The 19,019-nt window shown below is 38.1% G+C and overlaps 2 protein-coding genes across 3 annotated transcripts in view; one reads left to right on the forward strand and one right to left on the reverse strand.

The window, feature by feature from the left end:
• Positions 1–94: 94 nt before the first annotated feature.
• Positions 95–11,527, reverse strand: LOC114520264. Its single transcript, XM_028540497.1, has 26 exons — positions 11,152–11,527; positions 10,077–10,308; positions 9,424–9,737; positions 9,033–9,079; positions 8,619–8,724; positions 8,309–8,434; positions 7,922–8,098; positions 7,434–7,521; positions 7,249–7,349; positions 6,977–7,043; positions 6,741–6,852; positions 6,529–6,610; positions 6,154–6,332; positions 5,743–5,815; positions 5,314–5,555; positions 4,691–4,976; positions 4,445–4,540; positions 4,189–4,259; positions 3,703–3,862; positions 3,281–3,451; positions 2,864–3,045; positions 2,354–2,537; positions 1,790–1,925; positions 1,333–1,480; positions 1,119–1,191; positions 95–756 (listed from the first exon to the last, which is right to left on the reverse strand). The coding sequence occupies exons 1-26, from the start codon at positions 11,506–11,508 to the stop codon at positions 223–225; spliced, it is 4,344 nt and encodes a 1,447-aa protein (XP_028396298.1). The 5' UTR covers positions 11,509–11,527; the 3' UTR covers positions 95–222.
• Positions 11,528–13,749: 2,222 nt separating this feature from the next.
• Positions 13,750–19,019, forward strand: part of LOC114520257 (D-glutamate cyclase, mitochondrial-like) — a 46,454-nt gene continuing 41,184 nt past the window's right edge. The window contains exons 1-2 of one of the 2 annotated variants that reach the window (XM_028540490.1): positions 13,750–14,212; positions 18,253–18,716. In XM_028540490.1, coding sequence (XP_028396291.1) covers positions 13,971–14,212; positions 18,253–18,716 — 706 coding nt within the window. In that variant the 5' untranslated portion in view covers positions 13,750–13,970. Of the gene's footprint in view, positions 14,213–17,792; positions 17,873–18,252; positions 18,717–19,019 lie in introns of those variants that run through there. The other variant, XM_028540491.1, reaches the window with a different exon arrangement.

Here is a 19,019-nt window from a genome sequence, read left to right on the forward strand (position 1 = left end):
AGCTCTTTCATTACTCGACGTGTGTCTGAGAAAACCAAGATCCTGTTAAAAAGATCGTGTCCCCGAATATAAAGAAATTTTTATTTCTTTGTGTTAATTTTGTGAATATTTGCAATCTAAAATCTCCAGTTTATAGAATATATACAAATTCATCTGCGCGATAGGTCGCGACAATACGTATTTATAATACTCCAAATATAGGAATAAGTTAATAATTCATTACTAAAGCGCTGTGGTTTTTGTAATCTTTTTGACGAAACCGCCGTCCGCAAATTGTGAATGGAGTTTTTTGCATTGCTTCTTTGCTCGAAGATAGAGCACGAAACATACCATCGTGGTTGTGAACAATACGCCGATTAAAACCAGGACTATGATGCGAAATTTCAGTTCCATGGTCAGATCATTTGCCGATAGTTTTCTTTCCTCCGTTTGTTCATACGTGCCGTTCAAAGTCGAGTTGTTTTCTTGTTGGAAGGACATTAGTCGATTTGTTAAATCTTTATTTTCGTTCTCCCTTTGAGCCAGCGCGATTTTCAACTTCTCGCACTTGACGCGAAGTTCCAAAACGGTTCGCTCCAGATTTTTCAGGCGCTTTTTTGGGTCCATCGGCGGTTCGCTGGCGTAGGGAACACACTCTTCGTCTATCACGTCACTGCAATGTCGAGTTGAGTAGAATACGTGGCGTGGAACGTGGGTTATGTTCGTATTGCGACGGATAATCTCCGATAAGGTCAAATTATTCACGGCATCGATTTCCTAATAAATAGAATTAGGAAATTTCATCCGGGTACAATTGTAATATATTGAAAAATTCTCTGTGTTACACATCGTCGCATTATAACTAAAATAATTGAAGCATTCATTTATTTTTCTACTTGTTTCAGGCAAGTTTTGCTGATAGCAACTGCACTAACTAATGAGTAACCTGCAACTTTCGTTGCTAAAATAGCGTTAATTTTGGATCACAGAAATTTCTTGAGATTAGGGTGAACTAGACTTGTTTAAATGATGTAATATAACTTCAGGACTAAGGATTTCAGTAATAGATCGCTATATGTTCGCAATAGATCGCTATGTGTTTGTTTTCTTTTAAGCAAAAGAGAAGAATGAATTAGTACCTCAGGTGATAGGATCTGTTCGTACCAGAATCGATCCCCATCGCGAATACGTAGGAACGAATCGAGAATAATCCTACAAACGATACAACATGTTGTTATTTTAACAGCAGCAACATTGAAAATACGGATTTTTCAAGTTCTAGCATAAAACTCGTGACTTTGTTTGAATCGTGAATCTTTATTTTGATCGGTAAATATAAATGCAGATATTTACTTTCTGAATGTCGGTCCCAGTTCTCCTCTACGATGCTCCTCCGCCAGACCACCGACCCACAGATCAACATTATCCACGTATTCATATAATTTTTTCAGTTTTGATACGATTTCGCTGTCACTTGTTATCTCGTCAAACGACTTGTATTCTGCAATGAATTGAAAAAACGAGTAAACATCAGTGGCCAGTATGAAAGCTGAATAGTGTTTTTTTCAATTGCTTTAAAATCACTTGTTTTTTGCTATAACTTCAATTAATCTTAGTATATTCCTAAATCGAGGATCTATTGTTGGTCCCAAAGATGAAACTTTGTCGCTTTTCAAGCATTTTTAGAACGGTTGAAAAATACTATCAGGTGGATAGTTTTATCTGGCTTTCGTGTAACCGTTCCCAGTTACCCTGATTAGGAACAAGCCGACAGTCATAATTCAACAATAATTCCTACTAACAATCTTACTTGGCAAGCCAACGCTCTCTCGCACAGTATTCAGATCAGCCACACCGTGATCTCGACCACGCTGAATATTGATAGAGGTCAGATCCTGACCACGACGATTAAATGCAAACAAAAAACTTCGCACCTCGTCAACCATCTGTTCAAACGAGAACGAAATGCCGTTGCTATTCTCTAAAGTTTTTTCTTTCGAATGTGTCAAAAGTTATTCTCTTTAGAACGGCATACAAATATGTTAGTTTGAAATGTTTTGGGGCAACGGAACTTTCTCAGAAATGCGTTGTCAACAAACCGTTGTTGATCGGTCACAACAACAGTTTTGTTCAAGTAGACTGCATGAAACAAATAAGTCATACAATAAAAAGGTGCAAACGTCTTGATTAAAGACTAGTTTCCACTCAGGAAAAATCTCCTTTGGATTCGGAACGAACAGGAAAATTTCCTTTGTCGGCGAGTTCTCAGGTGGCGTTTATACAAAGGAAACTTTCCTGTCCTGTCCGATCCATAGGAGAATTTTCCTGAGTGGAAACTAGCCTTAATTCGGGCTATACACAATCATGAACTTACCTTGGTATCAACCTGTTGAGCGGGTTGGGCAAAGGATCCGCGGAGGATCGGATCAATACCACCCTCGTGGATGATTCTTTCAGGTGCAAAATACGCCTCTCTCAGTTGTAAATGTCCTTCGGGAATTGCCTCACCATGTTCGTCAAGACGCCACAGCAAACTGTTTATTTGGCTGTGGCCAAACCTATGATGCAGAATATAGGCTACGATTTACCAGGTCTTAAACCATCTCAAAACTGTCACCAAGACGGTTCTGTAGACTGAGAATTACTTTTTCTGATCCCGATCAGACTTTTATCAGGCTATGCGGGAATCATTTTTGAGCGGGTTACTGCCCTGATTCTAAAGCACCAATTCCATTGTTATGGGTATTAAAGGTACTAGACGGTACAATAATGGTATCAGAACAAAACGGAGGATACATGTATGTGTTTCTACTACAAACAGGTAAAAAGTAATTTCCCTGTTTTTCTGTCATTTTAAAAGAGATCTGTGGGAATATAAAAATACCTGAATGCAGCTGTGGTCATAGAGTGGTCAGTTGTGGCATCGACTCTATCGTCATAATATGCGTATGATGGTATATCTTCTGATCCTCCAAGGAGCGAGGGTAGATACTCTCGAAATGTTACAGCTTGCAGTTCTGCAATGACCATCTTTCTTGCATGCTGAAAAACCTCCTCATCATTCGCCTAAATCATGTAGAAAATAACGTCAATCTTGCAGTTAGAAATATGTCATAAGTTTCATTCGAAAGGTGGTTAAACATATTCTATATTTTTCTTTTTTACAATAATAAAATGCAGGGTTCTTCCCCTCGCATAGTCGGAAAAGATGTTTTAAAATTCACAGCAGGAATCATCAATTTGTTTGCAAATATTTTTTTCGAATAACCAATAAATAACTGGATAAGTTAACCATACTAACATTCGGTTTATTTTTGAGATATTCATCGCAAAGTCTGTTGTGTTCACGAACAAAGACCGTATGCACGGCTGTAAGTCCAGGCTGGACGTTAGCACGCGTGTCCCCAGCCAAGAAAAGCCGTTTCGTCAAACGACCAACATCGTTCGAATTCGCCGCACCAAATTGATTTAACTGTAGAGAGAAAAGTAGAAGTCATTATAGAAATTATTGGGGGGAGGGCGCCCTTTTTTGCCCCTCCTCCCCCCTTTGCCGGCACCACTAGCCTCTATATGCTGATATGCATCATCACTGGCATCATGGCCTATTCGAGCAACCGATGTTCAAAGATCGTCAAATGATCGTCAAATGATCGTCACATGATCGTCAAATGATCGTCAAAACCACAAATACTCAACACAAGCTCGCAACATTAATTGACATACAGGCAGCATCTCGTGTTCCCAAATTTTCATTTTTCCTTCTGACAATGTTCGGAGTACTTTGTTTCTTTCAGGATCGCTTCCATAAATCATGTTGCCATCGATGTAAGATGATATAAGATTGACTTGTTCTCTTGGAGTGCCTGCCTCGCGGCCCGTGCATCTATAAATAAGATTATAAACTCGAGATATCAGTTGTATGAAACAAGACAACAATTCCCGGTGATATTTCGACTTCAAAGTCCTTCTCAAACGAGTGGGAATATTTACAAACTTGCTATCATATATTATTCCCCGAGATACAGGAACTGTCAGGAAGAGACGACGTACAGGAAAGTAATGCTGCACTATTTACAAATGATGCTGCCGACTTTATGAGGAGACAGCGAAAATTTGCATTCTTGGTATATCTTTAAAGCAACCAGGCCCATTTTAGCCACGTTTACTATCAAAGCCAGATGGTTTTTATTAATAAGAATGAAACTTCACCTGTTGTAAATAGATCTTACAAATGGTAGATATGATGAATCGGAATTTCCAAGATCAAAATAGACGTCTCCCTATGAGTAATAGCAGAGTTGACGGATTTATAATTTCGTGCAAGCGAGAATATCCCTCTAGTGCCCAAGGGTTTCCCTGTGATGAGTATAAATCGTCTGGCGTTAGACAGAGTAAAATACTAAAGTGTCACAAAGGCCACTAGAGGGTTAAACAGATAGTTTATTAATCACTCGTCATTACTTACCTTTGGCACAGTTATTGGCAGCCACACATCGTTCAGGTTGTTTTGGAATTCAAATCTTGGCATCATGGTAGTTAGGTCGGTATCATGACTTAAAAACTTAAAAATGTAGTAAAAAAGTGGTAAAACTTCTTGTATTAATTGGTTTAATTCTTGGAGACAATCGATCTTGGCATGTGTAAGCGCAAAAAAATTGCTAGAAGATTCAAAGGAATTTACAAGATCGTGCGTTTAGTCGTTTGAACCTACTTGTCCAAAGTGAACATGAAAATCGTTTATTTTTCGTTCACTGATGATCGATCGACTTTGTCGAAACAGTACATTGCTAATGAGACGTGGTGAAGGTCTTGTGGAGCCGTAACCGCTGTACTCTTGAGTATAGGGGCAGGTATCGTTGAGCCGTTGCTTTGCAACGCAGACACTTGCAGGAGTGGCTATTCCGTCGGAATAAGCCGGCGACGTACGGCGGCGAAGATTCTCGCTCACTGCACCCCACATGACGTGCTGCTTGTTGTTCGATACACCATCGTATCTCCTGTGATGGAAGTTGTGGAAATATGATGTGGAAGTATGAAATATGTAGATTGAAGTATACGGAAATAGAATATAAGGAGAAAAATATAGTAATTCACTATATATAGCTGTTATTGAAACTAGAATTTGTTCCCTCCCGCGGGTGGTGTCGCAGCTCCTCGCCAGAATGATTTTCATTGGCTGAACTTTACAATACGTTTCTGTTTCAACCAATAGCATAGCTTCGTTCTTTAGAAAGCATAGAAAAGCATTATCCAATTGGACGAAAGCTTCCGAGAGCTGCGACATGTCCCGAATTTGTTGACCACCTAATGCGTAGTTATCATACAGGTACCAACCTTTCGTTAGTCCGTCGTAGACTTTCGTGCTCAATCGGCTTTCCGTCCTTGCAGTTTTCGTTCACTTCGCTCACGTATATCGTTGCTGAACGCTCGACACTCACAGAATTACTGTTGTTCGGAAATATTTGCACTTTGTAGGAAAAATCTTGTTGTTCAAAGTCCTCGAGCGATCCGACTTGGTCCGATAGGAAACGAACTGTGCGGTGACCTGAGTTTATCTCAACTCGCCCTTGTTTTGGCTTTGAGAAATGAAAATGAAGGAGGAAAGTTTAAAAACAAATGTGTGCAGGCCAGTGAACAGTGAACTGTTGGTAATTTCGTGATATTCGTAGCCTTCTTTAATTGTATCATGCAAATCCTAGGGCTTTCTTTAGTTAAGGAGTAGACTGACAATACTCAATGAAAACAGTTAAGTTACAACTTCACCTGCTTTGTAATTTCGGTCATTTTCAATGTAGAACAAGATTCCAGCGACGAGTAATTGGTATGTTTGATGCCGCTAAACAAATAAAATGAACCTATGTATATGAACAATGTAAGGAAATCCGGACATTAGAAGACCTTTTCATGGTGGGATATAGGAAGGTTAAGAATCCCGAATCCAAACCTAGGAATCCGAAGTTTAAGAATGCGAAACAGGAATAAAAAATGCGATTCTGGAATTCAATGAAAAGAACTGAAGATCTATTGATCGATAAGATTTCGAGGTGAGAAAGTTTTTTCCAAAATTTAATTTTCCAAAGTATATCCGAAGATGAAAGAAAGAAATGTGGAATCCGAAGTGGATCCCCTACCAGAAAAACGATAATCACATCAGATGAATGACAAAAGCATTACCTATCTGGTTGAACGACTTGTAATTTTGTGTTGACTGGGACGTTGTAAACATAAAGCTGGGATCCCGTTGCGGGCCACTTTACATGCACCGTGACGTTGTTTGATTTTGAACCCAGACCAAAATGAGCTATCCTTTCACTTTGTGCTAAGAAATGTGTACTTGAACCGATTTCTTGGGTCTAATTTAACAAAAAAACATTTTCATTGAATACAAAGTGATCAGCTATATATCAACACCGAATATCAAACACCCGTGGTATTCTCTACCATGTCGATAGTCAGTTTCTTCTGTGGTGAAGTACAATGTCACTGCTTGCTTCAGGTGTTGGCAAAAATTCGGACTAAACTGTCCGTCTAAACATCATTTACTGATACCTGAGTAAAGTTGATACTTTTTTGTTTCACGTGAATTCTGGCTCCAAGACTGTCGCAAAGTAATCGTGGTTCTTGTTGACATCTATGTTCGCACAAATTGATAGTATAAAAGAGAGGTTGTTTGAAATGAGGCAACTATTAGATAGTTTGAGACCTCTATGCATGCGTGAAAATCCTTAGAAATAGAACGGTCGCATATCAAATGCACTTACTTATGCATGACCTTGATTTTGATCCAAAAGTTAGCTTTATTTCCTCCTCGATTCTCGTAAATCTCTGGATGGCCAATGTTATTGCAAATCACGATATCAACATCCCCGTCATCTAGTAACATATATGCAATAAATGAAACTGAATATCCTTGGGTTTCATCCACGGTCAATCACAACAACATTGCAAATGCATGACTACACTACATGATATATTGCAACATAAACGTGATATTTACCATCAAAATCCCATTTTAACAAGCCTCTTCCCTGTTTTGTCGTGTTCAACCCAAGTTCTTGCGAAACCTGTGAAAAAGAAAAGAATTACATATTTGTAAATCCATCTTAGCACAACAGTTATTTATTCGAGCTTCTTTTTAACATGTAGAAAATCAGGATAATATAAAATAATGATCAATTATGCAAGCCGTTGTAAAATTGGGCAAAAGAAGTCTTCAAATGAATATTCGTATAAAATTTCCTTGAGATGCACTTCAAGTTGTATACTAACTTCGCTAGTCTTTCCATCGTATCCTTCGCCCAGATTTTTCCACAATCGCATTCGCTTGCTGTCAAAATGATCATCTGTTGTTGTTGTTGGAAAATCAACTCCTACCGAGGAAAAACCAGCTCAATAAAGCAGCAAGTAATAGTCTAAAGCCGAGGCTCATGGTTGGCAGTAGAATCATGTCCTACCGTTGGTCATGACAATGTCTTGATAACCGTCGTTATTGAAATCCAAAAAAGCTGCTCCCCAACCCCAACTTCCGTCGGCAACTCCAGCCTAGAATTAACGAAGAAAGATTTATATTAGGGAGCAAAACAAACGAGAATTGAAGAAAAGAAAGAGAAAATTAAACGACCTAGTTGGAAGGAAATTTTAGAATATCAAGAGCTATAATTAAAGGACACTTCGCCCAGCGCAGATAACGCATTTGTGTACGTTGTGTATTTGCATCACGCAAAAAGAAACACCCACTTTCGCCTTCAGAATGATTGCGATCGAAATAGCATAACAAATTTTTAGGCTACGAATTGAAGAATGATGCACTGCGAATCGATGCTGTCATATTGCAAGAGACCTCTGCTTTATTTAGGAATGGCTACTCTATTCTTCTGTATACTGGCAAAAGAATAACCTTGCTTAAGGTTTGTTTTGTATATTAAGACAGCACTTAATTCACCTTGCTAGTTATGTCATCAAACCGCCTAGAACCAAGATTTTGATAAAGTCGATTTCCTTCATTATCAAACGTACAACCAACTTGCCAGCAATTTACTTTATCGTCCTTTATTGCGGTTGAAAACCAATCCATTTTTCCATCATTATTCCAGTCACCGATGGCGTGTCCCATTGCATCCTGTAAACGGAATCATCAATTGAATCTATTCATTGGACGTCCCAGAGCTCAGAGTGATATTGGAGTCAGTCAGAGACCAAGTTGTGAAAAAACATTAAGCCATCATCCTTACCTACCAGTTTCAAGGCCCCGGTGACTGACAGAAGTATAACAGTATATATTGAAAAATTGGTAATCATTTTCTCTTCCCAATCTTGAATTATTGCCTACCTGAAACGCTCTTAAGCCACAATACTCAGTGCATTCCCAAAATACGCTGCCCAAATTCCAAAACATGCGACTTTCGCCAAAATCGGCTGTCACGAGCAGGTCTGCAAGACCATCGTTGTCAAAATCCTTAAAACCAGAAGAATAACTTTGCACATAACTAAAATGGCAGTCCTTTTAGGATGGTCTATTGACAGTCCTTTTAGGATGGCACGATCGTCTATTCTTAACAAGGCCCAGAAAATTTGTAATAAACTAGTTTATTATGTAAACATTTCTACACTGGCTCAATAGCATTTCAATTAAAACTTACAGTAAACGATGACGCGAAAGAATAAGTTCCTGAACCTAAGTCATATTCCTCCAAGTTAAACTCGTCCATATTTACACGGTACATTTCCGTCACATCTTCGAAATGCCTGTTCAAAATAAAAAGTGCAGCTTTGATGCACTACGCCGACAAATGGATTTGTGAACTGGGCCAAGATCTAAACAAGAGTATATCCAAACATTTTGTAAACATTTTGTATTCTTGTTTATCATTTTGACTTGCCCTGCTTGGCTTTAACCAAAATTATATATTGATTTTGTATGTCCTAGCAATTTTTGCATAGAAAACGATCAGTTTCCTAAATTGACTCTACAACCAAGGTAGTGTATTCTGCTGTAGTATATTTAGATGGTGCTGGGCTAGCTCTCACATATTACTCGAGAAGTTCAATCTTACCCAGGCGAAACGGCACCCTTGTTCCGTAGAAGACGGGAAGCTGATGGCTAGAATATATAAAAACAAGTCAAATAACAATTCAGAAAACAAATTGCATGTCAGGTCGTTTTAAGTAACTTCAAGACAGAAAAAAAACAAGCGGGCTGGTTGTTGAGGATGAGAATGCATCATGGTATGAAATGACTGTAATAACTCGCTATCCATGATTAATGTTTCTCAGTTACTGGTATAACAATAGATTTTCTAGTAATCTCTGCAAAGACGGCTGTTCGTCCGCCATAACGGCGCAATTCTTGGAACTTTGGGTTTGCACTAGTCCTTCAACCCACCTTGAAATTGGCTCTAAAGGGGCCCCCATCGTTCCATTTTACAAAGTGTTCAATATGACTACCTTTCCTAGCGAATGTGGTATCCATTCCGTGACGTATAAATCAGGGTAACCATCGTTGTTAAAATCTCCAAAGTTGGCCGACATGCCTGCAAGCTTTCGTTTGTTAGGAAATTGCAACGAACAATTCCTCGTCAGAGCTTCTTCTTCGAACTGGCCGCCATAGTTAATAAACAGATAATGGCGTGTATCACCGACAGCCGTCACGTAAAGGTCAAGGTCGCCATCTTGATCCACGTCAGCCCAGGCTGCGCCATTGGCGTAACGCGCAGGACCTATCCCAGACTCTCTTGTAACATCCGTGAAAGTTTTATCACCTAAGTTGCAAAATGAGGACAGTTCAAAATCACAGAATTAACCTAAAAATGTATTCCTATTGTGATTCAGACCAACTTTCTTAGAAATTCCGTCAGGAGAAGATTCTAGGAGATGGGGAGCAATTATTATATCTCGCCTCACCCTATTCGTTCTATGACCCCAACCCCTTCCTCACAACTTGGGGCGACTGCACCTCTGGGTAACACCGCTGTGCAAAACAAAAATGTGACTTTTACATCTTAATAGTATTTCCAACGAATCGCCGAGGGACATGGAAAGTTAAGAGCGAGGTATACAAGGAACAGGGGTTCATTTTCAACACGATTTTGATAACTTACCGTTGTTTCTGTATAGCACGCTTCGACTATGAAAAACGGCGAAAAATATGTCATCAAGTCCATCGTTATCGTAATCGCCAACCGCTGCTCCGCCGGTTAGGTGCTCGGGGACGCAGAACTCCCCCTCCAGTTTTACGGTCTTGGACGAGTTCAGTCTCGGAATAATGAAATCCATAATGCACCGCGGGCGAGTTGCCATGGAATTTCTGTGCGTGTGTTGTATGCCAAGTTTCTAGAAAACGTCAGGTTTTTGTTAGTTAGACGGCGAGAATCCTAGCGGTTAAAACAGGGGAACGGTTATTTCAAAGTAGAAATCCTTTGGCGATTTGGTGTATTATTTTAGCGCACAGCGAAAAACTTCAATTTGTCAGACGAAAATCAAGACCATCCCCATGCAGCCTTATCTGATTGATTTAAAGTCAGAGCACGAGGAAAAAAGCATTCTGATAACATCTGAACTAATCATATGAAGATTTAAATCCTGAATTATCAGCAAGCATTTGTCTCAGGGGAAAAATACTTGAAGGCGTCCTTTAAATTTTTCTTGGTTTGTACATTAAATGGGGCAAGTTAGAACAGATTTTATTAGTCGTTAGCACCCAACAGGAAAGGTCAGGTCAGTAAAATACACCCCAGCTTGCGTGGTTTCTCAGATTAGCACGTTCTAGCATATAATCTCTTGAGAAGTTTTCATAATATAGGAACTAGATTACAATCGGATTATTTTTGTAGAAAAGAATAAGAACAAACTTGTGCTTATACGTATTTCCCCCCAATTTCCTTGTGTTTCAGAGTTCAAACCTTATAAAATGATACTCTCCCACATGATTGTTATAAAAACTTTTGATTGAAAACTTAAATTCTTTAACTATGGTTCACAAAAAGCCTTATACGCGCTTATGAACTTGGACCAGTAGGAATCATGCGAATACAGTATCAATATCAATAGCTGTTCTTTAGAACCACATTTTGTTGCAATTTCATTGGTAATTTGAATGGCGAAATTAAGCAGTCACGCGACACAGCGACCCCAAGTCCCCCCCCTGTTCTTGTGTCTATATTGATATATTTTTACCTTTGCTATTTCAACAAATGTAATTCTCTTTGTCGAGGTTTTTCTAATTCGCTCACTCAATCTCGTCTGGTTTTCCGAGTTAAAACTTTCTCTTTCGCTGATAATGCAGGAACCACGTTTCGGTGAAAAAATTCGCGTATTTCTCAAAAGTTGCAAATCATCTAATTTCGCCTCGTATATCGCAGATTTGTTCGCCCATTCCGAAAGACTTTCAACTATTTGCGACACTTGGCCTGAATAGTGAATCTCAAAGCGACTGCGTGCATTCGATATAGTCACAGAAGACTGAACAACATTTGAGTCGAGCAATATCACGATTATCACGATATAAAATAATAGCACTTTAATATTCTCCATCGTCGCTCGTCAGTGTGTCGTGATGTACATATCAGTACTTGTCCGTACAAGATCTACGATAATCTAATTAAGGATTCATGCTGTATATTAATAAATGCTAGCACCTGCATCGATATTAATTACACTAAAACGACCTGTCATCAACTGCTGGGAAATTTATAATCTACTTTATCTACGACATGTCTTTCAAAACATTGAGCCAAACCGGAACTCGTTACTAAGGCAATTAAATGCGTATAGTTTAGCAATTATAATTTTAAATACAAATTGGACCAACCAGAATTCAATTGAGCTGCTTCACATTCTTCGAATTCTAAATTTGAAACAGGACACGAGGATTTGTTGTTTCTATCACGCGTTATCAGTGTCAAAAGTTTGTACAAGACTCCGCAGCTTTAAATATGCAATTTATAAACTCTCGAGAGTAGATACGTGACTCGGCCGTTTGAACTATAACACCCGCATTCCTAAAGCCTGCTCATATTCGAGACATCAAGCTGACAGATGATAAAGAATACAGATAGACCACAGTTACTGCGAGACACACTTACATGCGTAAAAAACAGGTGGTTCTGGGAAAATTTTGACAAATCAAAAGCGGCAATTCAGAATCGCATACGCCATACCGTCGCCGTCACCAAGAGACGAACATTGTAGATAAAAGCAACGGCTCAGATAAAAGTCAAACTTCAATGCTTATTAGGAGCATTGCAGGCATACCGTGCACCTTTATCCCTTGAAACTTGACGCTGATGCAGGTGACGATATTTTCTCTGCGAGTTTCTCTCAATATTCTATCGTTAACAACCTGGTAGAAACTTCGTTTCATGCTGAAGCCAAGGCATTATACTGCATCTTTCTCAGCATCCTATCTTTTACAAATGATAATCGAAAATATTGTTGCATCAAGTTGGATGTTTACGAACAGAACGCGCGGTGTAATCCTCTTTTAAACTAATCCTTCTCTGTCAACATGGAATCCGCAAGAAAAGGCAGTATTTTTTAGGCATTAAAGTTGTTTTCTTTCAGCTTTTAATATCAAATTATCAACAGTGTTCCATAATAATGCCAACAATTACTAAGTTGTGTATTCACCTTCAAAAAATCGACATTTAGCACAATATTTATGGGCTTGAAATCAACAGCTATGTACATGTTTTTCTAACTTACTTAAATCTTCTCTTTTACGTCATGATAAAATACTTTCACCATGCAGGATTTAAACCATCAATTTGGAAGTTGCTAGACAATTGTCGTCACCCGTATACTTATTTGCTTTTGGTAACTGGTGATTACGTGGCACGAAACATGCTTGCAACTTTACACAGGACAAGCATTTGACCATTAAAACAGCGTGGTTATCCATATCAAAATATTTGACATCATAACCAAAGTGTGGTTATGTTGTTTAATGTTTGTATATGAGCACGAAGCATACGAAACATACTTGCAACTTTACGTAGGACAACTGCATTTCACCATTAAAACAGCGTGGTTATCCATATCAAAATATTTGACATCATAACCAAAGAATTGTTATATTGTTTAATGTTTGTATATGCACAAAACATGCTTGCAACTTTACATGGGACAAGCATTTTACCATTAAAACAGCGTGGTTATCCATGTCAAAATATTTGACATCATAACCAAAGTATGGTTATACTGTTTAATGTTTATATATGAGCGCCAAACATGCTGCAAACTTTACATAGGACCAGAATTAGACTATTTATAGCCTTTCATCGGGACCACCATTTTTGGTGGCGTATATTGAACTACAGTATTAAAACCGGGTAAAGAAACACGGAATGCGGCAGAGATTGCAGCACATAACTTACAAATTTGTATTTCATTTTTAAAGTTTCTAAAAGTTTCAGAGTTTGCGGTTATTAGGCATTAGTATTACTTAGTTAAATAAAAAATTCCTACCCTCCAAGATGAAACAAAAATTAAATTGTAATCGCAATTCCAAAAAATCAGCCTCGTACCCAGGCGTTTTCAGTAAAATATATAACGTTGCATTCAGTCTTTAATAGAGGTCAGTCCATTGCAATAAAAAATTCCATTTCACTTGTTTTTTTTATCGAAATTTGCATAAAAATGATAAAATATGGAAATTTCCATCAAATTGGAAACCCTGCAGTATGGCAATAATCTATAGAATTTATTGGATCACTTTTCGTTAGATTTAGGCATTGACAGGGCTATGCCTTAAAGAAGAAATCGTTTAAAATAGAGTGATCAACAAACAGTAAACAAATCTACAAATGTAGTAATTTGTAAGAAGAATGAAGGATTGTTTTAAGGAAACTCTACTGTAACAAATGGAAGCATTCGTGGGAAGGACCGAAGGAAGCGTTGACAAATGAGCAAGAATTGTTCACAAATTACTTTAACATATTTTGAAAGAGAAGCTTAGAAACCTTGGTAAACAATATTATAACTATAAATTTTACGTTATGAGCTTCGCTAAAGCACTGCCTTCTGCAGTGCGTCAGCAGATCAGCGAGGGGAAACTGCCCCGTGCAACATACGGTTGGTGTGTTGGTCATTTGCAAGCAAATATTTCGATTGTGCCATCGACAGTGGCTGATGATTTTGAAAGATTTTGTAACCTCAATTCGAGTGCTTGCCCTCTCCTGTATCGGAGCAAACCAGGCGAAGTTACTGCTCCAACTTTGGCTAAGAATTCAGACATAAGGTGAGAGACATTGCACCATTTAATATATATTTGAAAACATTAATGCTAGGAAGTGATTAATTGACCAGCAGCTGGTCATATTTCGAGGTGTACTTGACCGGCAGCCGGCAGGGACCGGTTGTATATACCCAAGGCGTTTAAGCTAGACGCCGTTTAGCTCCTATCCACGGTAATCCACCGTATAGGTTTCTTATCCAGTTAGTTAAACCACAGGTTAAACGCTCGATAAAATTTCGTTGCATGAAGGCCGCCGTTGTTTAGTACCGCGTTCGACTAAACGGCGGATAACTCACTAAACTCGGTGCTTTCACAACCAATTTCCTTAGGGAAAGGGCAAAAATTCCTTATATTTCAATCAAATTCCCTAAACTCGTAAAATTACAACCAGATTTGTTTACAAAGTTTTTCTTTGTTGTTTTCTTTAGGAAAATAAAACTGATCATGATAAACAAATCATGTTCGCATTTTAGTTGCACGCGTGTGTGCTTTGGTCGATATTTTTTATTTTTATCCTTTTTAGTCCTTCGTAAAATTATTCAAACAATTTTATTTCACATAAATTAAAAAATTTCTCAAAAACCTAAATTCCTAGAAAGATCCTCAAAACTTCAGAATTCCTATTTATAAGGAATTATCCTTAAAAGTGACTTACTTCAAATCTATCCGGAGTAAACAGGTGAGAACCGGTTATTTCCGGTGGTTGCAATGCGTCCGAAGCGCGGGAAATTTTTAAAGCATTCAATGGAGGCTAAGCGAGCGAGAAAACCAAACTTTTCTGCCGCGGAATGTGCTCTAATTCTTCGGCTTGCTCAGGAAAACATCAATATTATCCGCGAGAAATTTTCAACCACCGTTGGAAATAAGAAAAAAACCGAAGCTTGGCAAAGAATATGCGATCGGGTGATTGCGCTTGGGTTGGCAAAAAAGAACTCCGAGTGGGTTAAGAGAGAAGTGGCGGGGGGGAGGTGAAAGGCGAGGCAAGAAAAGACCTTGGGAAAGACAAAATTTCACATAAAAAAACCCCAGCTGCCGTTGAAGCCAACAGTCCAGCGAACACTCTAGTTGTTTGGGGATGAACCTAGCTTTTGTGGGATATAAGGGGAGATTGAATCAGGTTAGTAGTGTCATGCGCAATTTGCGCATAATTACGTAAATTAAGGCGGATTTCCACTTACAGCGAAATCGTTCGCTAGCGAAATATTTGCATATTTTCTTTTGAATTCGGAACAGTCAAGTCGAACTAATTTATTTATGCTGTTAAAATTCAAAAGAAAGTATGCAAATATTTCGCTGGCGAACGATTTCGCTGTAAGTGGAAACCCGCCTTTAGTGAAATATATAAAAAGAAAGGCGATTATAAACGTTGTGGTATGTAAATTTTTAATATACCGGCTATAAGCATGTTAGTTTGGAATGTTTAAATGGCTTACAAAAGACGTTCGTCACATACTATCTTCTTTCGACCGTGTAAATCACTACTACTTTCTGCGTCGGTCGTGAAATATTTTACTTTGCATTGATATGTTCATATGTTATAAACACACACACATATTTTTCGAAGATAAGTACATTTGTATAGTTTTTAGCTATAATTTTTATATTCAGTAGTCAGTGCCTGGTAGGCTGGTACTGCATTTACATATTGACATAGCCACATAGGTATTTAGCAGTTCTCAAATATGGTGTTCAATTTCTAGTTTCTTGTAGTCAAATATTGTTTGATATTTGTAGGAATAAATACAAATCAGGATGCCTAGATTATCAAACCATAGAGCTCCCTTTTGCAGAGGCATGTTCAAGTCTCCTAATTCCCCCATCTGCTGTTGGTGGTGTGCCACCATCATTTCTTGAAAAGATGCCACGACCAGTGGTAACAGTTCCTTACCCAGCAACTGTTACAGCAACCCCAGCAGATGGTGCAGCAACTATTACTATTACAACACTGTGTGAAGCAATCAAACCAACCCTACAAGCATCTGGCTCAGGAACATTCCCTGCCGAAGACCCAGATATGCAGGTAATTGTGGGTCAGCTACCCAAGAAATCATGTTGTTTATACCATAGTTATTTAAATATGGTGCATTAAAGTGGTTTCGTAGGGTAAATAGGGATAATTGTGAATGGATTTTTATTATCGGAAGTCAAATTAGTCAATATTGTTCTCTGACTTGTTCATTTCATTATTTATAATTGTAACAACCTTTCATTGTTATATAGGTGTTGAAAAATTGTTGCCTGCATATTGTCATAACAAAGTGTTTTTGAAATGAAATTGTTGTGTAACATAAATGTTTTTGTTTCTATATAACAAAGTGCTTAATGTACACTCCTTCGGGGAATAGTGAGTTTTGTTTTCCCTTGATTCTCAATGTTTACCTCTTGGGAAAACAAGACTCAATATTTCCCTCGGGAGCATAAATGAAGTGTATATTATAACTTGATAGAAAGTCAGAGGTTGAAAGTCACACATGCACACATATGGCATGCCCCCCTCCCTCCTCTTCAAATTAGCAATTAAATTTATCTTCACTTTTATCTTGTAGGGAAATTAGCCACATATGATAGCCACATATTTAGGACATCATCTATTGGCCGCAATTTAGAAGGGGTCAATTTTGAAAATGACGTTCTCTTAAGTGATAGTGGCTATATGCCTGTATGCCTTATACAATGACCCTATACCCAGAACCACAGACACAGCCCCAGCGATGATTTAATCGAGCACACAGAGTCACAAGGTGTATTATTGAGAGAACTTTCGGGATCCTGAAATGGGGCTTTCATGTTTTGCATGATGAAGTGAAAATGTGTCCAGAGAGGGTGTGCACCATTGTCACCTCATGTTGCGTTTAGCATAATATTGCCATTGGTCCGAATGAGCCAATTGATCAGGAAGAGGAAGAACTCCTGATGGAAGAGGACAACAATTATAATGGTATTGATTCTGGAGCAGCAATTCGAAATTATATTGCAGCAACATACTTTTAATGAAATATATTCACATTTCAATGTAACTCTTTATATAGAACATTTAAAGATTTCTTAATTTTTTATGTTGTATATACATGCATTCAATTTAATTGTGTTAAATAATTTATTCTTCTAAATATAAGTGAGTTTTATTCAGTATTTGAGTATTATACTATATTATTATATTTGTAAAAGGCCCGTTGTTCAATTTTGATTTCAAAGGATGTGTTAGCCCTCAACATCTCAACTTCGCCACTTTCTTCCCCACTTTTTAACCCAAGTTTTTTTGAGTTAGGGTTAGAGTTGGGGTAAAGGTTAGGGCTGTGTTTAATTTTGATTTAATTCGACTTAAACTCTAAAAACTAGACTAACGGTCATTTAGTACATTTTGGGGTCCGGCTGAACTCCAAGGGCCGGTTGTTTAAAAGCGGGTTAACGCTAACCCTGGGTTTAAACCAGGGTTAATTTTTTCTTAGTTGATTTCCATTAAAAGCCCGCTTAGCGTTAATCCTGAGTTAAAATTAATAAAATAATAACCCTGCTAGCTAGGTGGTTTAACTTTTTAATCCTGGATTAACTTCGATTCAAAATGTATGAATAAGGAGCGAAAACACGTAAACCCGTACAATTCTTTATGAATTATACACTTTTGAAAGGTTTTACGAACAGTTTCGGACAGCTAAGGATTATGTAAGTTTGACTTCGTTCTGTTTCAGCTAATGTATTGATTTATTTATCTTCGCTTCAATGCAATACATGATAAATAATTGGATATATGCAACCGTGCAAATTGAAACATCGTAATGAAAATATTTGTTTCGGATGCCATTGTATCAGGCATCTTAGCTGATCATTGTATTTCAGACTAACCCAGGGTTAAATTTAACCTTCTTTTGAACAACCGGCCCCAAGTCTCCAAGTACCTCTTGTTTAAACACTTAAAGTTTGTGAAGTTTGTAAAAGCCATTATAACCATTATCTTCCTATGCACATATGTGCCCCCCATTGCTTATCAATTAATATCCCCTTCTATCCCTCCTCCAGCCACACCTAATTAGAATTTTCTTTAGAACACAACTTGGAAAGTACTGGCATATTAAAGGTGGCAAATTTTACAAAGAATTGACAGAAATCAAATCATCACATGATTGGAAGGACATGGTGACATTTTATTTAGGCTGTAGCTTTGGTATGGAGGATGCTTTGGATAAAGCTAACGTCAAGTTACCATTGACAAACAAAAATGTATCAATGTATATTTCAAACATACCATGTAATCCATCCGGTCCATTTTCAACAAACATGGTGGTGTCGATGAGATCAGTTCCAAAAGAGCTCTTGCAGGCCTTGTTTGAGGCAACATATGTTTTAGATTCTTCTCATGGGGCACCTGTGCACATTGGTTCTCCGACAGACATAGGGATCAATGATCTGCAAAAGATAGACCTTGGCGACCTGACTGCCATAGCAGAGAATGAGGTACCAGTGTTCTTTGCTTGTGGTTTTACAGGAAGTAAAGCAATTGAGTCTGCAGGTAGGTGAAGGCATGGGTGTATTGATCTATCAAGGTGGGTTTCTGATTTCTCCAGGGGCTCAAAAATTCTGCCCAAATGCATATTGCATTACTAAAGTGAATACAGGCATATTTGGTTCAATTCCTGTTACTGATTAGTAAAATTGCCCAGCAGGGATGGTGTAACAATTCACTAATCAATTGCTACTGTTGCATTAATAATTTAAAATTTATTGAGATCTGCTGTTAATTCATCCTAGTTTACATGTGGATATAACTATGATTACTATGACAATGTTTTCATCTTGGGGTTGCTGTTGGGTT

This window comes from Dendronephthya gigantea, unplaced genomic scaffold (genome assembly GCF_004324835.1).
Source record: "Dendronephthya gigantea isolate DGI-Jeju-01 unplaced genomic scaffold, DenGig_1.0 000015F, whole genome shotgun sequence".
Taxonomy (NCBI): Eukaryota; Metazoa; Cnidaria; class Anthozoa; order Malacalcyonacea; family Nephtheidae; genus Dendronephthya; species Dendronephthya gigantea.

What these genes read in the sequence shown, in the direction of transcription:
- LOC114520264 (XM_028540497.1), bottom strand. Translation starts at nt 11,508, where the DNA reads ATGGAGAATATTAAAGTGCTATTATTTTATATCGTGATAATCGTGATA. An exon ending in AAAATCAAGGTCATGCATAA is followed by an intron (nt 6,611 to 6,740) that starts GTAAGTGCATTT and finishes GTGCGAACATAG; the next exon opens with ATGTCAACAAGAACCACGAT. An exon ending in GGGAACACGAGATGCTGCCT is followed by an intron (nt 3,452 to 3,702) that starts GTATGTCAATTA and finishes TTCTCTCTACAG; the next exon opens with TTAAATCAATTTGGTGCGGC.